We start from the raw sequence: 18,138 nt of genomic DNA on the forward strand, positions 1-18,138 counted from the left end.
AAAAATACCCAGGACTCTGAGACGACACCTCCCCCAATGCCTAGCTCACCGAGCTCAATAACAAGCCCCTCTTGGGGCCGAAGTTGCGTTGTTCGAAACGTGGGCGGCCACGAACGGTATTACGGATCCACGTCCTTGGTCTCGCTGATGCAAGATATGGCGGCCATCTTACAAGCCAACATATGCGAGACGCAGAATACGCAGGCTAGCACGACACGTGCAACAGCTTCACGAGAAGAGATTCTCAAACTAGTGGAGCCGCATCACATGTACGCACATGTCTCTGACGGTTCCGTCCTGACCGGCCCTCCTTTGGTTATCGTCGAGGCTATGATCGAGCCATACTTTGAGATGGTAAACCCGCATATGCCTCTATGGACAAAGAAAAGCTTTTGCTACCTTATGGAATCTGCCCCAGAGTCTTCCAATGCATCAGATAAGCGCGCATATGATGTGTGCGCGAACAATCTGGTGCTGTTGACACTTCAGGCCAAATCCCTTCATTCCAGAGCAGTTTCGAGTAGAACCAGCACAGAAGCTTCTAGGGCGTCTTCCATCGATATGGACCTCATAAAATCATTCATCGCAAACGCAAAGCGGGCTTTGGAGAATGTCGAGTTGCTGCTCCTCAACCCCAGCCTTCTGACTTTGCAGGCTCTGTTGTCTCTCGTGCGTCACTCTCTTTCTCTCGTACACTCTGGCGGGTTGATACTGATAATGAAAAGTGCCTAGTAGCGCAAACTTCTCTTTCGGAGGATGTTGCTGCGTTAGTATTCAGTTTCGCCGTCCACGTAGCCAAGTCTATCGGACTTCGCCACTGGAGCCCGGCGAACACTACCGAAAGAGCCAATGCCGAGGAGTGCCAGGAAAAACAGCAAGTCATGTACTGCATGGTATGCCTAAGCAGGGCCTTGGCCTGGGCTTCTGGTTTATCCTTCAACTTGCCCAGCGTTGATCTCCTTGAGCGCAGCCTCTCAACCTCGTCAACCACAAGCCATCTCGTCACTCGGGTCGCTCTTTTGCGACTCGAGGAGCAGATATATAGTGTTCTATACTCTGATGAGGCCACTGACCAAGGGCCCAGTGCCACTGGAAAGGTGGCTCTCAGTCAGGGTCGGAAACTGGATGACTGGGCAGCGAGCCACCCGGAGGAACTCGACGAAGGCCAATATTCTGGCACTCTCAACGGCAAACTGTGCCATGACCTCGCTGTGAGGTTTTACTCCATCCAGGCATTGGTCTTATGGCGTATTCCGGGGGATGCATCAATGTCTCCGTCAATACTCGGCGTTGCTCGGCGTTCTCTCCGATTCTTCCAAAGGCTGTGGACGGTGACCTCGGAAAGAGGACACCATCTGGACTTGGCTCTGTGAGTATCCCAGTGACTTTGATGGTGCTCTGCAATGTTCTCTTGTCGTTCCTCACGAATGCTGACTATGCACTAGACTCGTCGCTTCGTATCCTCCTGTGCCCTTCTTCGAGCTCTCTAGGCATGCCTTGACCAACCGGCAGGCCTCTGACGAGGACTGGGAACTTCTACACTCGTTCTCAAGCATGATTCGAATGTTCTCAGAGTGGGCTGAAGAAAACTCCTTGATGAAGAGACTGTTGAAGTTCTGCGACATCATGCTGCATTTGATTGACGCAGATCGCGAAGAGAAGTCCTCAAGGCGACCCGAGAGTCGGCCTGCATCAGTCGGCCAGGCTTACATACATACCTTGGAGCCAATCCCCGGAAACATGGTCCCGATAGTTCACCCATACGGAGGGGACTCTGTCGCTTCCTCCTCTCGTAGCACTTCCACACCGATCTCGGGGTTTGCTCAACCGATGCATCCAACTTCGGATACAGAGCCAGTCTCGCTTCCCACAGTGTCAGAATCAATCATTTCGTCGTCTTTAGGTTCGTTTGATGGCGTGTTTGGAGGAAGGCTGAGTCCGATTGGTGACTTGGAAGGATGGATCGTGGAACCTGGAGCCCCGGGGGCACCTTTACCCAACTCGATGCCGAATTTCATGTTTCAAGATGGCAGTGCTTTTTCGTTTGATAGAATCGATCTTGGGTGAATCATTGTTCGGGCGGATTTTGGCCTTTGGTGACCGCAGCATGACCTTGGTGCATTAGAGCTTGTCAAGACCCGGCTGGTGTTTACTCGCAAACTTTGGACAAGAAGTCTCGCATGACCATATACCGTGAATACGACTTTCGCGCCTTCTTATTACCTGCATAACTTCATGTGAAGCCTCGGCACGCATCTGTATACGCGGACTTGACTGGGATCCCAATACTCCGCGGATGCCGAGCGGGCGTAGGTAAAAGGTGGTGCGACAACTGAACACTACTGACCAGTTCCGATAGTCAGATGATACCCTTGATGGATGGATATTTGGGACCAGGAGACAGTGCGCATACGAACTGGGCTGAATCATCACGCGAGTCAGAGCCCAGGTACCAGGGCCCCTGCTGCGGCTCTTGATGCCGCCCGCCCGGCACCGGAACCGCCAGCGTCTGATCCGGTTACACTTTTAGAGCTTAACTACGATGGTTGCAGCCCAATGGGATGGTGGGATCGTGCAAACCTAGATGGAGGGTCGAGTCAGGTGCCAGTTGGGGGTGAGGTGCCTGAGCCACGGGACCCTTTTTGGAGGATCGTGAAGCCCTGTAGGGGAAGGGTCCCCTGTGCGGGCCAGGGGCTACGTGGCTGAATTTATATATCTCCAGACAATTCTATATTGATTTCAGTCAGTTGACCATTTGAGTTTGTTGCCGTTATTGACAATAACCTCATTTTGCGATTCATCCAGAGACAGTGTTTGGGTTTAACTTTGTACCTGACTGGCAATCTTCACGAGAGCCTCAACAGCTTGAATCGCTTGATGTCATTAAGTACAGCCAGTTAGTTAGCGCTGCAGGCGGACAGGGCTGTACTGGAGCAGCAACTCCAGCACGGAAATAGTTGTCAACTGTCTCGGCACAACATCATATCATGGACCCCTTTTCCTCGGCTTCCGCTCGGTAATGATAATCTCCTGTTATCTCTGGTCACACGTCATCAAGAAATTTTTTACTTTTTCCAAGCTTTTCCTTGCCTAGACAACAAAGACAAACGTCACCGGGCCCCATATTATTTGGATCCCAAGCTTGCCTCCTAGCCACCAAACAACGGGGAACGTGCCAGGAAAAATCTCTGACCGCCTGTGGCCGAACTTATTCCGGGATTACGGTGCTGCCTAGAAAAACCCCAACAAGAACAAAACACCTGTCGTCAACGGTCAGCGGTGAGCGGTGAGTTCCTAATCTTCACCTTTCTTTCACAACCAACCTACGTCACATCACAATGCCTCTCAAGCTCAACTCAGCGAACCTCTCTACAATCTCTTCACAGCAAGAGAACCGTACTGTGGAAATTCCTACCTACGACAGAACTGCCGTCAAGGATGGAATTGTCCACGTCGGCGTTGGTGGCTTCCACCGAGCTCACCTTGCCGTCTATATCAACCATTTGATTCAGAAGCACAACCAGAACGAATGGGGCATCTGCGGCGTCGGTCTTCGACCCAATGACTCTGCCATGCGCGATGTCTTGGAGTCTCAAGACCACCTGTACACCGTCATTGAGCGGTCTGCCAAGGGCAGCGACGCCAAGGTCGTCGGCAGCATCAACAATTTCATTTTTGCGCCCGACAACCGTCAGGCCGTTATCGACAAGATGGCTCACCCAGACACCCACATTGTGTCCCTGACCATCACCGAGAGTGGCTACTACTACAACGAAAACACCCACCAGCTGCAAGCCGACCATCCCGACATTCAGCACGATCTGAAGGAGGAGAACGCAAACGCCCCCATCAGCACCTTTGGCTTCCTCTACGCCGCTCTGGCCAAGCGCCACGAGCAGGGCCTGAAGCCCTTCACCGTCTTGTCCTGCGACAACATGCAGCACAACGGTACCATCACCCGCAACATGCTCAAGACGTTTGCTGGTCTGCGCAACCCAGAGCTCGCCAAGTGGATTGACGAGGAGGGAGCTTTCCCCAACTCCATGGTTGACCGCATCACTCCCGTTACCCACCAGACCGACATCGACTCGCTCGCAGAGACTTTCGGCATCGAGGACGCCTGGCCCGTTGTCACTGAGCCCTTTATGCAGTGGGTTGTTGAGAACCACTTCTGCGATGGCCGTCCTCCCTTTGAGAAGGTCGGTGTCCAGGTAGTCCACGACACCCACGATGTGGAGCAGTTTGAGAAGCACAAGCTCCGTCTTCTCAATGCCAGCCACTCCGCCATGGCCTACCCCGGCCAGCTCGCTGGTTTCCAGTACGTCCACGAGGTCATGGAGCACCCTCTTTACCGCAAGTTCATCTGGCAGATGATGCAGGAGGAGGTCAAGCCCCTGCTCCCCGAGATTCCCGGCGTCGACATTGACCAATACTGCAACACCCTTATGGAGCGCTTCTCCAACCCCACTATTATGGATCGAATTCCCCGTCTTGCCCTTAATGCCTCGGGCAAGATTCCTCAATTCATTATGCCTTCCATCGCCGAGCAGATCTGGGCGAAGGGTCCCCTCCGTCGCCTGTCCTTTGTCGTTGGCGCCTGGTTCCGCTACATCCACGGCGTGACCGACAAGGGTGAGAAGTTCGAGGTTGAGGACCCTATGCTCGAGCAGCTGGAGGCCCTTGCCAAGGCCGGCGGAGACGACCCCCGCGAGCTTCTCAGCATCAAGATGCTCTTCGGCGACGACTTGCGAGACGACAAGCGCTTCGTCGACGAGCTCACCACTGCCATGCAGCTCATTGCCAAGGATGGAGTCATGGCCACTATGCCCAAGTATGTTGATTAGACGGCATGCATAGATTGTATTACAGCCTTTGATGTTATAATGAGTATGGATCTGATAGAACGCGGTCATGAAAAAGTTGAAAAGTATAGATAGACGGATAGCATGATCAGACTTTATCACGATTAGATAGATGTGCGCAATGATTGATGGATTATAATTCACAACAACTATACATTGATCAGAAGTGAAGTTGAATTGGTGAGGACGAGCGAATGCGACTCTGACCCTGTTGTGAATATCTGCATACCCTATCCCACATCACACTCTCAAAAATGCCTTATTTCTGATTGAATTTGCATAGTAAATGAACCCCCTGCATATCCTATTGTGTCCTTTACGAAATGATAGTCCTGAATCCACGCTTCGTAACTTTTCAAACTGTTCTGTGCTCCCTTTGAAGACTCATCCCGACCAAATCCCCCAATGACAATTTCCCATTTTTGCTTTCCTCATTATCCATCATTGACCGTCGGCATGAGACTCGATGTTAGGCAGAAGAAGATCAGACCTCCCATTCATGCCGTTCAAATAAGGCTTCACCTCACTCAGCAAGCAGACCTTGATATCGAACTCTACCCCAACCGCTCCAAACAAGGACACAAGACTCTTTGTCCCCATGGATATAATATCGCTCTGGATAGATTTCAGATTGGGAAATTGCTGAGGGTCTTGGCTCTTCCAGCCCGCCAAAGTCAGGAGCGCTTCCTCAAGACAACTAGTCCATCGAGAGTCATTCCTTGCCGTGAGTGAGATAATTGAAGCAGGAAGAAGGCGCATCAGTACCTGGTGGTCAACTTCATGCTCCCTCGCGATAGGAACGTGACCAAAAAGTACCGTGGAGTTAAGAAACACGTGCTCCAAGACCGAGAAATGTTTAAGATCAAGGTCATCGGGGATCTTGCTCATCTCAAAACCTCGATTCGCAAGGTCAAGATGCAACACCTTTAGTGTATCTTTGTGCCCCTCGAGATATTCAATGGCCTCTGAAAACTGGAAATGATCTGAAGAATTGCCTGATGTGAACGGGTTGAAAGATCCAGGGTCGATCTTGGCTTCAAACTCAAAGGCTGTCAAACTCCCTGTACAGGCAGCCAAGAGCTCCTGAAGGCTCTTGGTCGAGACCAAGCAATCTGTCACTCTAAGAGTCTTGAGCTTGGGCATCTTTGGAATTGGAGACCCATGAAAAGAGTGTTGATGTAGGTTCAGGGTCTCCAAACCGGAAGCCAGTTGAATGATTGGATTTCCGCCGATTGCAAGGTCCAGTGTCTTCAAAGGCAGGTTCAAGACCCCAAGAGCCGGAAGTGCAGAGTGCGGAAGTCCATGAGTTGGCCATCTGTAGTTTCCTTGAAGGCTAATGTAGTCGAGATTCGGCATAAGGGCGATCAGCATGGCCACCAGCTCGGCGTTCATCCAGCGCCGACCAGGCTCGGAGCCCTCGCGAAAAGCATTGTGTAGATTCCGGTGTCGTGTTTCACCCAGGCTATCACTCCCATCCAAATGAGAGTGCAGGAACGCTTCATAAGTGTCAGGCCAATCGCACTTCTCATGGGTGGATGCTTTCGAGACCCGCTGTCTCCACGCAGCTGGTAAATCGATATCGAGGGCACGAGCCGCCTCCAGTATGACAGCTCGATTTTCTTCCTGACAACTTGTCTCAAATAGGGACGTAGAGACGTAGCAAACTCTGACTGAGTGAGCAAGATCAGGTCTCTGTGTCAAACATCTCATAAAAGACGCAAGTCGGCCTTGCCAAGTATACAACTTAGAAACCCAAGAGTCACCGTGGCCAAGCGCGAACTCATGATACAAAACGGACTGCGCAATGTCCCGGAGACGTCTTGATACCAGTGAAGCCGAGTAGAGTGTATGCCGGTCAAGGGAATACCATGACTTAATATCCCCTCTTTGTCTCGTACGATGAGGCTTGTGGCGAAGTGGTCGGCTGTCCCAGGGCTGATTGTACTCGTCCTGGCAATGAAGGCAAAAATACCCAAAAATTTGCAACAAGATCTCGTTTGGGAGATTCGAGATTCGATCAGTAGCCATGGCTTTTACTGCTCATCTGACATGAAAAAAATGATTGTCGAACGAGACACCGGATGGAAGGAAGACCGAGAATATGTGGTGTTTCGATGGGCTGTTAAGCCACGTGACGAGAGCTGCATGATGCAGCTACAATTCGCGATCTTAATGGCTCTTTGACAATTATTGCTTTTTGTTGTGTATGCCCGGCCCGGGAACATGCATGGTGGTGTTGCTGGGCGAGCGTCCCGGACCGGATAGACAGCCGGTGTGATAGGCGTCTAGAGGTGTTGATCGACAGGAGTTGCTTCAGGCGTTGCATTCGGTCCCTATTGCTTGAATATTGGACAGAGTTTGGCAATGCATGAAATGTCTGGCCCTAAATCTTGTCAGTGAAATTCAACTAGATGCGCCATATCCGCCAGTCTCTGCTGACACTGCTGACAAGCAATGCCCTATCGGCCATAGGGTTAGTGAGTTTCTAGGCTATCATGCGTCTTACATGGTGATACATATCAAACAAATTCCCCAATATCTATCGGTTTGTCAAAAGTAAACACTTCTAGTCGATGCATTGTCACGGCTTCTAGGGAAGAAGGTTGGCCAAACCGGGCTTGGTTCAGGAAATCTGCGATTGTTGAGCTCAAAACCGTCGCAATCAATCAGATTCGACCAGACCTTGTGAGGTTCTAGAATTTCATGTGTTTGCATCTCAAAAAAAAAAAAAAAGAAAAAAAAAAATAGGAGTTGAAGTCAATGAGATCTGCCTAAATCTATGTCAGTCGCTGATTAACCGTCATCGCTGGGATAGGCACACCAACCGCCACGAGACTATGCGCCAGAGGTAAAAGAAGCATGCAAGTAATCGGTTTTATCACAATAGTCTCGAATTGAGAAAAGATTGGAACCGATTATAGAAGATGATGTGAATTGACTAGTATCTGAATCATATTTTGTATGGGAACGCGTGAGCGGGTGAGGAGACCCGTTTAAACTTGACCAGGCGGGTTCCTCCTCTTTTATAGGACTCCGTCGACTTAGGCGATGAGAGCATCCTCGCCGGGAACGATGGTGCCGTTGGTGACAGCAGCAGCGTGGGTGCGAGCGAGCCAGCCCCAGACGGGGTAGTACTTGTCGAGCCAGGGGATGAGCTCCTTGGAGCCAGGGGTGTTGCGCCAGTCGCGCATGAGGTCGCAGACGATAGAGAAGAGGCTGACGGTCTGGACACCGGCGCGGGCCATGCGGTCGTTGGAGACGTCACGGACGAGAGCAGAGTTGGTACCGGAGGCCTCGACGTTGGCCCAGACGGAGTAGCCCTCCTCGCGGAGAGAGAGAGCCAGGAAGGTGGTGCAGACATCGGTGGTGATACCGGCCATGATAATCTGGCTCTTGTTGGCGGCGCGAACGGCGTCGCGGAACTCGGAGTTGTCCCAGGCGTTGACCTCACCCTGGCGCTGGATGAAGGGAGCCTTGGGGTACTTCTGAATGATCTCGCGCATGAGAGGACCGTTGGGGCCTGATGATTGGTCAGTACAAGGTTTGAAATATATGATTCAGAGACGGCAACTTACCCTGGTCGGCAGAGGTGGTCAGGATGACGGGAAGGTCAAAGACCTCACCAAGAGCCGCGTGGGCGAGGGCCTGATCGCGGTAGAGGGTAGGGTCGAAGTCCCGAGCGATCTGGTAGAGACCCTCCTGGATGTCGACAACGAGGAGAAGCTGTGATGTGTGAGTAAGAGTATACTGTAGATCTCAGAGGAGAAACTTACAGCATCGTTCTTGTCAAGGCGCTCGTACTTGAAGGTGTTCTGGGACACCTTGTTGGCGAGGGCAGCAGTGGCCATCAGGCCAACGCTGAGGAAAGAGGGAACCTTCATCTTGGAAGTTGAATAATTGAGATTCTTGAAAAGACTTGAAAGTGTTCGGGAACTCTCTTTGGGGATGCTGAAACTCCTTGATGGTTGTCTGAGCCTGGAGAAACAACTCTGAACTCGGGGAAGTCGTCGAGGTTTATATACTCGATTCTTGACAACTGTCGGCCGCGATGCTCAAGGTTCAGCACCTTTGCCCAACCTCGTCAATGTAGCAACCGACATTGAAGGCCTGAGTAGTAGACATCCACAGCTGCTGCACGAGCGGGAATCGCGCCCGACTGACCAAGTGGGACGGGTCGGCCGCATATTGAGAAACCAAAGTATTCACATGCACTAGAAACTACACAAGAGGCTTGAAGGTTAATCGGCAAGCAGCACGTAAACATGACAATTCACAACGGCAAATACCGCCTCGGCTAGATCTCATTGTGCATTGCGGGTAGGGCAGGTCTGCATGAACATGGATGAGTTGGGTGAATGGTAATGTCTATGTAAGCCCATACGCGGGTTTGTCATCATGCAACCCTCTCGACTCAGCAAAATCGGCCCCCACTTGGACGCTCGCCCCTCACCTTCAGTCAGCCTCTGTCACCAGCTTGCTCAGCACTCTATGGCCGTTGGCTACCCTGGTCTCGGTACTACTGCAAGGGTCGTTTTTGCCGGTCGGTAGGGAGATTAGCCTCGTGGGTGTGTGCAACGGCCGTTATCTGCCATCCATCTACCAAACAACGGGCAGTCTCACAATGCCAACATCCTTGTGCCGCGGCGTGCACTCAATCTCATCAAGAGGGATCGACACTCTCAAGTCCGGCAGGGTAGCGAACAAGGTTTCTAGAGGCGCACATTAGCAACCCTCGGCCCTTGATGCTAGCCTCAACGTTTTTGCATACCGAAAACGGTCTCTAGCTCGGCCTTGGCTAGCAACTCTGCGATGCAACGATGTGGGCCAAATCCAAACCCGAGCCCGTCACGAGAGTCGAAATCACGGTGCATGTCGAATACGTCGGGGTTGGGGAACACGTCTTCATCCCGATTGGCGGACTGATTCGAGGCAATGATACCCTCTCCAGCACGTATGAGCTATTATCTCGTCAACAAAATCGCCCCCCCTTCGCCTATGCAATTCCTGACGCATCCTCGCATAATACTTACTTGTCCACCGAGCTCCATATCTTCCTTGGCCACTCTCTTCATGGCCATGGAGGAACCGGTGTGGTAGCGGCATAGTTCCTCCACAAAGCCAGGGACAAGGGTCGGGTCGGCCTTCAGCTCGTCGAGTTGACTGGGGTTCTGCATCAGCGTGGCGACGCCCTGCGGGAATTGTAATTCGTAATCAGCACAAAGCACGCCTTAATGGAATATCTGAAACCGGTCTAAAATGTCTTACCAGAGCAATCATGTTGACCATGGTCGCATTTCCCGCCACAAGCAGCAGGAAAGCGATCTGCACGGCGTCGGACTTTTCAATGTGCCCGGGTACGAGTTGCTCGGCAACTAGGCGGCCGATGAGGTCGTCCTTGGGCTCTTGGAGGCGTTGATCCACAAGCTTTGCAAGATACTTGAGCAGCTGCCTAATAAGTGTTAGTTTTAAGTAATGAGGCGAAGTTTTGTTCATTGTCGTACTGGTTGGCGGCCGCCGCTTCTTGGGCAGTGCCGCTGCCGTTGCTGCGGATGGCGTTCTGTTCAGTCAAGTATTCGAGATCCTCAAACGGAACTCCCAAGATAGTGTAGATGATCTTCGAACAATTATCAGCGGTGCTCTGCTTGGGTGACAGCTCAAGGATTTACTCACGTAAGATGGAACGGGAAGCGCAAACTTCTCGACCAGGTCGACGGGCTCCTCGCATCCCTTAGCCACCATATCATTCAAAAGACCTTGAACAGTCTCTTTGATATAAGGTCTTAAACTCTCCACGTGATCCTCAGTGAAGAAAGGTTCCACCATGCTTCTATATGCCAATGAGCGATGTTTGATGTCACTGTTGGGGGCCGTCTTACCTCTGGTTCATGTGTGCGGGAGCATCCATGTCAACAAACGTGGGCTTATTCTTGGCTGCAGCCTTACCACCGGCACTCAGCTCGGGGAAGCCAAGTCTGTTTCTCTCCTGCATCTGTCAGATCGATGATATAAGCGTGAGGTTTCCTCTGCCGTACCTTGGAGAGTCTCTCGTCCGTAGCTACCCTGCATACATCCTCATGTTTGACCACCAGCCACGCCAAGCTCCCATCAAAGAGTTCCACTCGAGAGATTGGTTCATTGGCTCGGAGGCGAGCAAACTCTGCAGGGGGTTCAAATGCCGAGGCCCGCTGGAAAGGGAATCGGGGGATGGTGGTGGTCTCGTCGTCGGTAGCGTGCATGTTGTTTTTGGTGATGCGTCTCAATCTGATGCTGTTGATGGTAAAGACGATATCGACAATAGGCAAACATCAACTTTTATACAACTTTTCTCTCACTATTCACCGTGAATCTCGTCGTCGGTATTCCGACTTGTGCGAAATCGGCCCATCACACGTTCACCATGTGCGCTCATCGGAGGCCGAAGTGTCCGACGAGAATGGGATGATGTGAGCCGTAGCAAGACATGACCAGGTTATCGGCGAATCAAAATTATCGTGTGCACGGTAAACAGGGGCGATATTCACAAATGGTTCTATAAAAGGTGGAATGCTGACCATTTTCTCGTGACGCGTCGAGATCTCCGCGGAAACACCATGTTTGCTTCACGACGCCGCATGAATGATTACACACATTTTTCAACAAAAACGGAGACTCGAAACTGCACTCGGCGAGTTGAAATCTCCACTAAACTTACAAATCATGAATTTTACGATGCTCTTCTCAGAAATGACTCAAGACTTGAATGATTCCAAAGCCGTGGTGAGCTCACTCCGAGTTTGGCCGACATGCCATAGTTGGCGATCTGGGTGCCGATTAAAGATTCAGATGGAGAATCTCAGCTGCTGACAATACCGAGATGCCCTGCGCTCTCAAAGTAACCGATGTGTGTTGGCCTGATGCCAAGGCTCTCATCGACTGTTACGTGCGGCTGAAACACGAGAAGGCCTGAGAAGGGCCGTTTCGATCTTATCAATCTAGAGGCGGTAAGAGAATGAGCTTTCACGTGAAATTGATTTTCGAAAGTCTCACCAATGAGTGCAAATCGTTTATTTTGACGTCGGTTTTGTTGTGGTGTGATGAGAGTGAGATTTCACATGAGGCGAGAAAGGGCTTCTGAGTACGATTTCATGACTTAAGACTCACAGTCTCATATAAGGTGAGTTTACTTGGACAGGACATCGGTTATAATGGTTTGCGCCCGATTTCCTATTCTGGTAGCTCGTGAAAGATGACTGGTTACATCCCTAGTAAGATGTGCTCACCCAGTAAGCCTGGCCAAGACTTCATGTCTGCATCGTCGTCCATTCACACATAAATCTTTACCCTATACTAAAGCGCTTCTTCATTGGATTTGAATAATTCAAAGCGCTTGCGACTTTACTCTCACAACCCTAGCAATTGATGTACTTGAGAAAACAAAGCTGTCACAAGTGGAGGGCTTAGTGATGCAGAAGAGCCACGCATGTGGTCCCTGGTTACGAGCTTTACAACGGAATATAAGAAAAGTCAAGAAGCAGCAAACAAAATGAAGAAACCCAACAATTTGCTCCGCCTCCATGTACCATCGTGCCCATGTCGCGTCAAGCCCCACAACATGTCGTGTCCTCACGCACGAGTCCTTGAGGCTCAGCGGCAAATGACAAGCTACGAGCCGATTGACTAGGATAAGAAAAGAAGACATTCAGGAAAATCACATGGCCAAGTAAACTCAATCGGCGATAGTGGCCTGTCAGTGTCAATGCTTCGCATCAAAGGAGACGGATGTGCGGAGAGGCGCTACCTTTTCGGCACCGCTCCGCAATCAGAGACCCCCAGACTTGTCTTCTCCACGTGGATTAAACGTCAATCCGCATGGAAACTCCATCATGAGACTCGTCAACCCTTGAATCCTCCGTGATCAGTTGGCCCAGCTCCCGAATCGGCTCCGTCGCGGTCGGAACCGCAGTGCGGGGGATTGGGAAAAGAGGGGGGAGATATCGAGGCTAGAAGCGGGGAGCATCTCGGGGAGAGGATCCGCTCTGTGTCTGGTTGGGCTTGTCAAACGCGGGGGAACAATGGCTGAGTGATGCGTCCAATGGTATGAGTGTTAATGTTTCTCTTTGCCGATCACTGCGGAGGGGCAGCCAACGAGTGCCGAGCCGATTGACGGCTTGCTTCTGTATGTTTCACAACAGAAAAAAAAAAGGTTACTTAAGGTCGTGGCCGTAACCTTGAGTTTGTCACTAGCATCAACCTTCTCCTCTTCTCTCAGATACCCAACCTTCTCTACCACATCTTAAACACTCACACACACATTTCACAATGGCTGCAGCTGCGATTGACGTTCCCTCGTACATGCGGACCGTGCCTGGTTCCATCAACATTCCCGTCGCCAAGTTCCCCGCCCCATCCAAAACTCCCGCCAGCTCCGACCCCCAAGAAGTTGCCGCAGCCCTGGTTGAGAACATTAACCAGGCTGTCCAGAAGCACGACTACCCCGCTTTGGCCAGACTATTCGCAGATGATGGCTACTGGAGAGATCACCTGGCTCTTTCTTGGGTGTTCCGAACAGTCCAGGGTCCTAGTGCCATTCTTGACTTCCTGAAGAGCGCTGCTGGCTCCAAGGACGGTTTCCGATTGAAGAGCATCTCCATCGACGACAGCTCTGCCGTCCGATCTCCCAAGACTATCCCCATCGATGGACTCGCCACCGTTTTTGGTGTTCAGTTTTTCTTCACGATTGAGACCGCTCTGGGCACCGGCCAAGGCCTTGCGCGCGCCGTCGAACACAATGGAGAGTGGAAGATCTTCACCCTCTACACCCGTCTTCAAGATTTCAAGGGCTATGAGGAGTCCATCAACGAGCACAGACCCAAGGGTGTCGAGCATGGTGGAAAGCCTGGCCGCAAGAACTGGGCCCAGCGAAGGGCTGCGGCCGCCAACTTTGAAGATGGAAGTGAGCCTGCTGTGCTTATCATTGGTGGGTCCAATCACATGCTTGTAGCTAAAGATTCCATACTGACATTTCTCCAGGTGCTGGCCAAGCCGGCCTGACCGCCGCTGCCCGACTTAAGATGCTGGGCATCGAGGCCATCGCCATCGACCAGAACGACCGTGTCGGCGACAACTGGAGGAAGCGATACCACCAGCTGGTTCTCCACGACCCCGTCTGGTATGACCACATGCCTTACCTCAAGTTCCCGCCCCAGTGGCCCATCTTCACCCCCAAGGACAAGCTCGCCCAATTCTTTGAGGCCTACGCAACGCTGCTGGAGCTCAACGTCTGGACGAGGACTTCCATCGTCGACACCAAGTGGGATGACACCACCAAGTCTTGGACCGTCGCTGTCGAGCGAAAGAAGGAGGACGGCTCCGTCGAGAAGCGAACCTTCCACCCTCGCCACATCATCCAGGCGACTGGTCACTCCGGAAAGAAGAACATGCCCACCATGAAGGGCATCGAGAACTTCAAGGGCGATCGCCTGTGCCATTCTTCTGAGTTCCCTGGTGCTCAGGAGAACAGCAAGGGCAAGAAGGCCATCGTCGTTGGATCTTGCAACTCCGGACACGACATTGCTCAAGACTACCTCGAGAAGGGCTACGACGTCACCATTGTCCAGAGATCCAGCACTCACGTCGTCTCCTCCAAGGCCATCACTGACATCGCTCTCAAGGGCATCTACTCTGAAGACGGACCCGAGGTTGACGACGCCGACCTTCTCATCCACGGCTTGCCCACCCCCGTCCTCAAGGCCATCCAGGTCACCGTCTGTGAGAAGCAGGCCGAGCACGACAAGGAGATTCTCGACGGTCTTGACAAGGCCGGCTTCAAGGTCGACCGCGGCCCTGACGGCGCCGGTCTCTTCTTCAAGTACTTCCAGCGCGGTGGAGGCTACTACATCGACGTCGGCGCCTCCAAGCTGATCGCCGAGGGCAAGATCAAGGTCAAGCACGGCCAGGAGATCGACACCGTCCTCCCCCACGGCCTGCGCTTCGCCGACGGCAGCGAGCTCGAAGCCGACGAGATCATCTTTGCCACAGGCTACCAGAACATGCGAACCCAGACCCGTGTCATGTTTGGCGACGAGATTGCCGACCAGGTCGGTGATGTCTGGGGCTTCAACAACGAGGGAGAGATGAGAATTATGTGGCAGAAGAGTGGCCACCCCGGCTTCTGGTTCCACGGTGGTAACTTGGCCATCTGCCGATACTACTCGAAGCTGCTGGCGCTCCAGATCAAGGGTCTTGAGGAGGGTCTTTATGAGTACAATGATTTGTAAACTGTTTGATGAAAGAAGCGAATGTTTTTGTCCTTTGGTGTTTTTAGTATTGGAAATAAGTCTAAATTGAGATGAACTATTAAAACCACATGACCCAATACCTTTGTGACCGAATCTACTTATTACAATGTTCCGAATAGGACCTAGAGTTTCAAATGGAAGATCAACTGACAGCGATCGTTTCTCTACAGGTAGATACTTCAAGTTATTCCTACACCTTGCGTCTTGAAACGAGTCCCTCACAGAGCTTTGTCAACCTGTTCGTTGAACTTGTCACACCTTCGCCGTGACGAATACTTGCCCGGTCCCCCAACTCCGAGGATGGCTGAAGCGAGTCGACGCGATACAACTTCAGAGCTCGAAGAAACCAAACTAGTAACGGTCAGTCTTGCTGGGGAAAGGGAGGCGGCAACATCTAATACCTGAGATGAAAGCTGCCATGTAGGAAAATCCCGTAAATAATTGCACTCCGAGATAAGGATAGTCTCCTTGGCCTTTCAAAGACAGCGCAATTGGCATTGCAAACGTAGTAGGAAGGACAAGTACGAGCCAAAAGATGGACAAGGCTTATACATAGTTAGATATTGTTGGTGGCACAATGAAGAAAATTCGCACCTGATGGAAGCAACTGTAGTCCCATAACCTCTACACCGATCGGAGCAACTGTTGTCCACATGTTGCTAGCAAACGCCCCAAAGAGTGTGTAGATAATGGTACCCGCAAAGGACTTGCCGGCTAGAATCCATATAAGAAGCGTCGACAGGGCTGCAGTAAGAGTGCAGACGGTGCCCACGTTCAGCCTACCGTAGCGATCACTGGCTAGCCCTATCAAGGGGCGGCCAACCGCCTGCGACACTATTCCAACAATTAGCTTCGGCATATCCTTGATGTTCGGGTGGCCAACGGTTGAAGATTGCACTGGCAATGGATCCTTGCCGCGGCGTGAACCCCATCGTCTCAGCAAAGTCCGCCATGGAAAAGACCGTGATACCAAACCCATATTGAGAAAAGAAGCCCCATGCCAAGAACAAGCAAAATTCGGGTCGTTTGAAGAAGCTAACATCAAAGCCGAGGTGGACAGCACCTACCGAGGTGCTTCGGCTCTTGAGAAAAAGGTTGCTGATGCCGTTGACGGTAAAGGATACGATTGAAAGAATCCGGAATGCCCACGCGAGTCCAAGATTGTCGATCATGGTGCGGGTCGTGAGCGAGTAGAGCAAGCCTCCTGTTCCAGAGCCAGCCGTAGTTACAGCCACAGCGAAGGACCGCCTGGCATGAAACCATTGAGGAACGATGCTGACGGTAGTGTTGACGATGAAGCCTACGCCGGCACCAAAGACCAGACCTTGCGAGAGGACAAGATGCCAGATGCGAGTGCTAAATGAGGCAGCAATGAGACCTCCTCTTGGTTCCTGTTAGTCAAGGGAAGCGGATGCACAGCAGTTCAGAGACGCACGTTTGGACAAGGATACCAATAAAGACTGTTGGCCGTGGACCGATGTAAGGATTCAAGCGCGTGACAACTGGAGCAACAAGTAGCGCTACCTCGCATCAGTACATGTGCGGCGGACACTTTCACCATTGCTCACCAACGGAGAAGGACAGCCCAGCGACAAATGCCAAGGTCAGAGGGTCTGGGTCGGCAAACAGCCCGGAATGTAGAAAATGGGCCAAGAATACTGAGTAAGACTGGTACTGCGTCAACTAACTGCTTCGCATGGACAGGGCCCCAGCAACTGATTTAACTCACGCCGATCAAACCCCACGTATGGGCATTGGTGAAGAACACCGAAGCGACAATGACCCTTGAATAAAGTTAGTATCGATGTGAGCCTAAGCTTCTGAGGGCTCATGGGGGCAATCACCAGCCGTATTTTGGCTCCTCTTCCTTTTGCCTGATGGATGCATCATTGTCTCCTCGAAGAGTCTGGGAGTCGTCGACCTGGAAGTCTCCCGTAGAGGCATCCTCTCGGCCAGGCGCGTTGGCCTTGGCTCTGCCGGTGAGTTTCCGACAGAACATGGCGAAGGATGATTTAGTGAAGGAGAGTAAACTTGAGGTTGTTTCAATGTTTCGTTGACTCGGTTGGCTGATGTTCCCAGAGAATCTGGTCAGGGACATGTCACAATTCTTTCGACTAAATATGCACCCAGGGGAAACTACAAGGCCTCAGGCATGACGATATAAGTCCAATTACTAATTCTCTCTGTTTCTGGTAATTTTTTGCTCGGGTATGAAAAGAGTGTAAATTGAAGGTGATGTGCCTTGGCGCGTTTTGTTACCCAAAGCGGCATCATAACCCGAGACCCGTACTGTGCTTAACGTTAGATAGGGGCGAGCTACAGTACTTCATTTATTCCGTCTTGCAGACTAATCCAGCCTTGAAACCGATTCAAAGTGTCTTTCGTAGCCCAAGATCGACCATGTTGCTACTCCCCAAGATGACTATCCTTACTACCCTCAAAACAGTGTCCTGGGGTGACTAAGTCTGTATGAATTTTGAACTCGGTTGTAAGATATTAGCATCTATGGTGTCTAAGCTGGTCCTCTCAATGATTATATGAGGCTATTGACTTCTTTCTGCTCGAGCATTGAGTTTGGTTTACCTAGAGTTAGTCATTACACCCCTTTTGCTAATCTGCTCTCTTCAATCCTTGCCATTCTATTCATAGATCTCATGGCTTCTAGACCCGGCCTTGACTCGTACCTGAGCCCCGTTCATACCCGCTCTTCACGCCAATCGCACCCTGCGGGGCTTGGCGAGTCGAGATTTTCTGTAACATGAAACATCACCAATGGCGCGGTGTAGGCTGGAGAGCCAAGGGTTGGTGTCATGATAACGCCTGCTTTTTCATCTTGCTGCATAGGTATATGACGAGTGATTACAAATGCCGATCCTGAAACGCCCTGAGTTGCTGTGATATTGCTTGATTCATAATGTGCCTCATGTATTTCGGCCAAGGGATTACAAATGGGAGCATACTGACAAACCCTTCTCCCGCAGAATCAGGGTCGTCCCTGG

The 18,138-nt window shown here is 51.5% G+C and overlaps 7 protein-coding genes across 7 annotated transcripts; 3 read left to right on the top strand and 4 right to left on the bottom strand.

Annotated features, from left to right (window-relative positions):
• Positions 1–156: 156 nt before the first annotated feature.
• NCS54_00765000 (Fungal-trans domain-containing protein) lies at positions 157–2,067 on the top strand (the record flags this gene model as incomplete). Its single annotated transcript, XM_053153065.1, has 3 exons — positions 157–669; positions 726–1,369; positions 1,446–2,067. 3 exons carry the CDS (start codon positions 157–159, stop codon positions 2,065–2,067), a joined length of 1,779 nt encoding a protein of 592 aa, XP_053009040.1.
• A 1,271-nt stretch (positions 2,068–3,338) lies between these two features.
• NCS54_00765100 (Mannitol 2-dehydrogenase) lies at positions 3,339–4,844 on the top strand (the record flags this gene model as incomplete). Its single annotated transcript, XM_053153066.1, has 1 exon — positions 3,339–4,844. One exon carries the CDS (start codon positions 3,339–3,341, stop codon positions 4,842–4,844), a length of 1,506 nt encoding a protein of 501 aa, XP_053009041.1.
• Positions 4,845–5,303: 459 nt separating this feature from the next.
• Positions 5,304–6,890, bottom strand: NCS54_00765200 (F-box domain-containing protein; the record flags this gene model as incomplete). The annotated part of the gene is made up of 1 exon (XM_053153067.1): positions 5,304–6,890. One exon carries the CDS (start codon positions 6,888–6,890, stop codon positions 5,304–5,306), a length of 1,587 nt encoding a protein of 528 aa, XP_053009042.1.
• A 1,013-nt stretch (positions 6,891–7,903) lies between these two features.
• Positions 7,904–8,821, bottom strand: NCS54_00765300 (Isochorismatase domain-containing protein; the record flags this gene model as incomplete). The annotated part of the gene is made up of 3 exons (XM_053153068.1): positions 8,636–8,821; positions 8,438–8,585; positions 7,904–8,382 (listed from the first exon to the last, which is right to left on the bottom strand). The coding sequence occupies exons 1-3, from the start codon at positions 8,741–8,743 to the stop codon at positions 7,904–7,906; spliced, it is 735 nt and encodes a 244-aa protein (XP_053009043.1). The 5' UTR covers positions 8,744–8,821.
• A 637-nt stretch (positions 8,822–9,458) lies between these two features.
• Positions 9,459–11,098, bottom strand: NCS54_00765400 (Hypothetical protein; the record flags this gene model as incomplete). The annotated part of the gene is made up of 8 exons (XM_053153069.1): positions 9,459–9,571; positions 9,631–9,820; positions 9,893–10,051; positions 10,128–10,311; positions 10,364–10,476; positions 10,533–10,689; positions 10,739–10,845; positions 10,895–11,098. The coding sequence occupies 8 exons, from the start codon at positions 11,096–11,098 to the stop codon at positions 9,459–9,461; spliced, it is 1,227 nt and encodes a 408-aa protein (XP_053009044.1).
• A 2,062-nt stretch (positions 11,099–13,160) lies between these two features.
• On the top strand, positions 13,161–15,118 carry NCS54_00765500 (Hypothetical protein; the record flags this gene model as incomplete). Its single annotated transcript, XM_053153070.1, has 2 exons — positions 13,161–13,818; positions 13,872–15,118. 2 exons carry the CDS (start codon positions 13,161–13,163, stop codon positions 15,116–15,118), a joined length of 1,905 nt encoding a protein of 634 aa, XP_053009045.1.
• A 211-nt stretch (positions 15,119–15,329) lies between these two features.
• Positions 15,330–17,138, bottom strand: NCS54_00765600 (Hypothetical protein; the record flags this gene model as incomplete). The annotated part of the gene is made up of 8 exons (XM_053153071.1): positions 15,330–15,490; positions 15,541–15,684; positions 15,734–15,973; positions 16,023–16,522; positions 16,575–16,659; positions 16,708–16,807; positions 16,869–16,923; positions 16,984–17,138. The coding sequence occupies 8 exons, from the start codon at positions 17,136–17,138 to the stop codon at positions 15,330–15,332; spliced, it is 1,440 nt and encodes a 479-aa protein (XP_053009046.1).
• Between the last annotated feature and the right edge of the window lie 1,000 nt (positions 17,139–18,138).

This window comes from Fusarium falciforme, chromosome 6 (assembly GCF_026873545.1).
Source record: "Fusarium falciforme chromosome 6, complete sequence".
In the NCBI taxonomy this organism is placed as follows: domain Eukaryota; kingdom Fungi; phylum Ascomycota; class Sordariomycetes; order Hypocreales; family Nectriaceae; genus Fusarium; species Fusarium falciforme.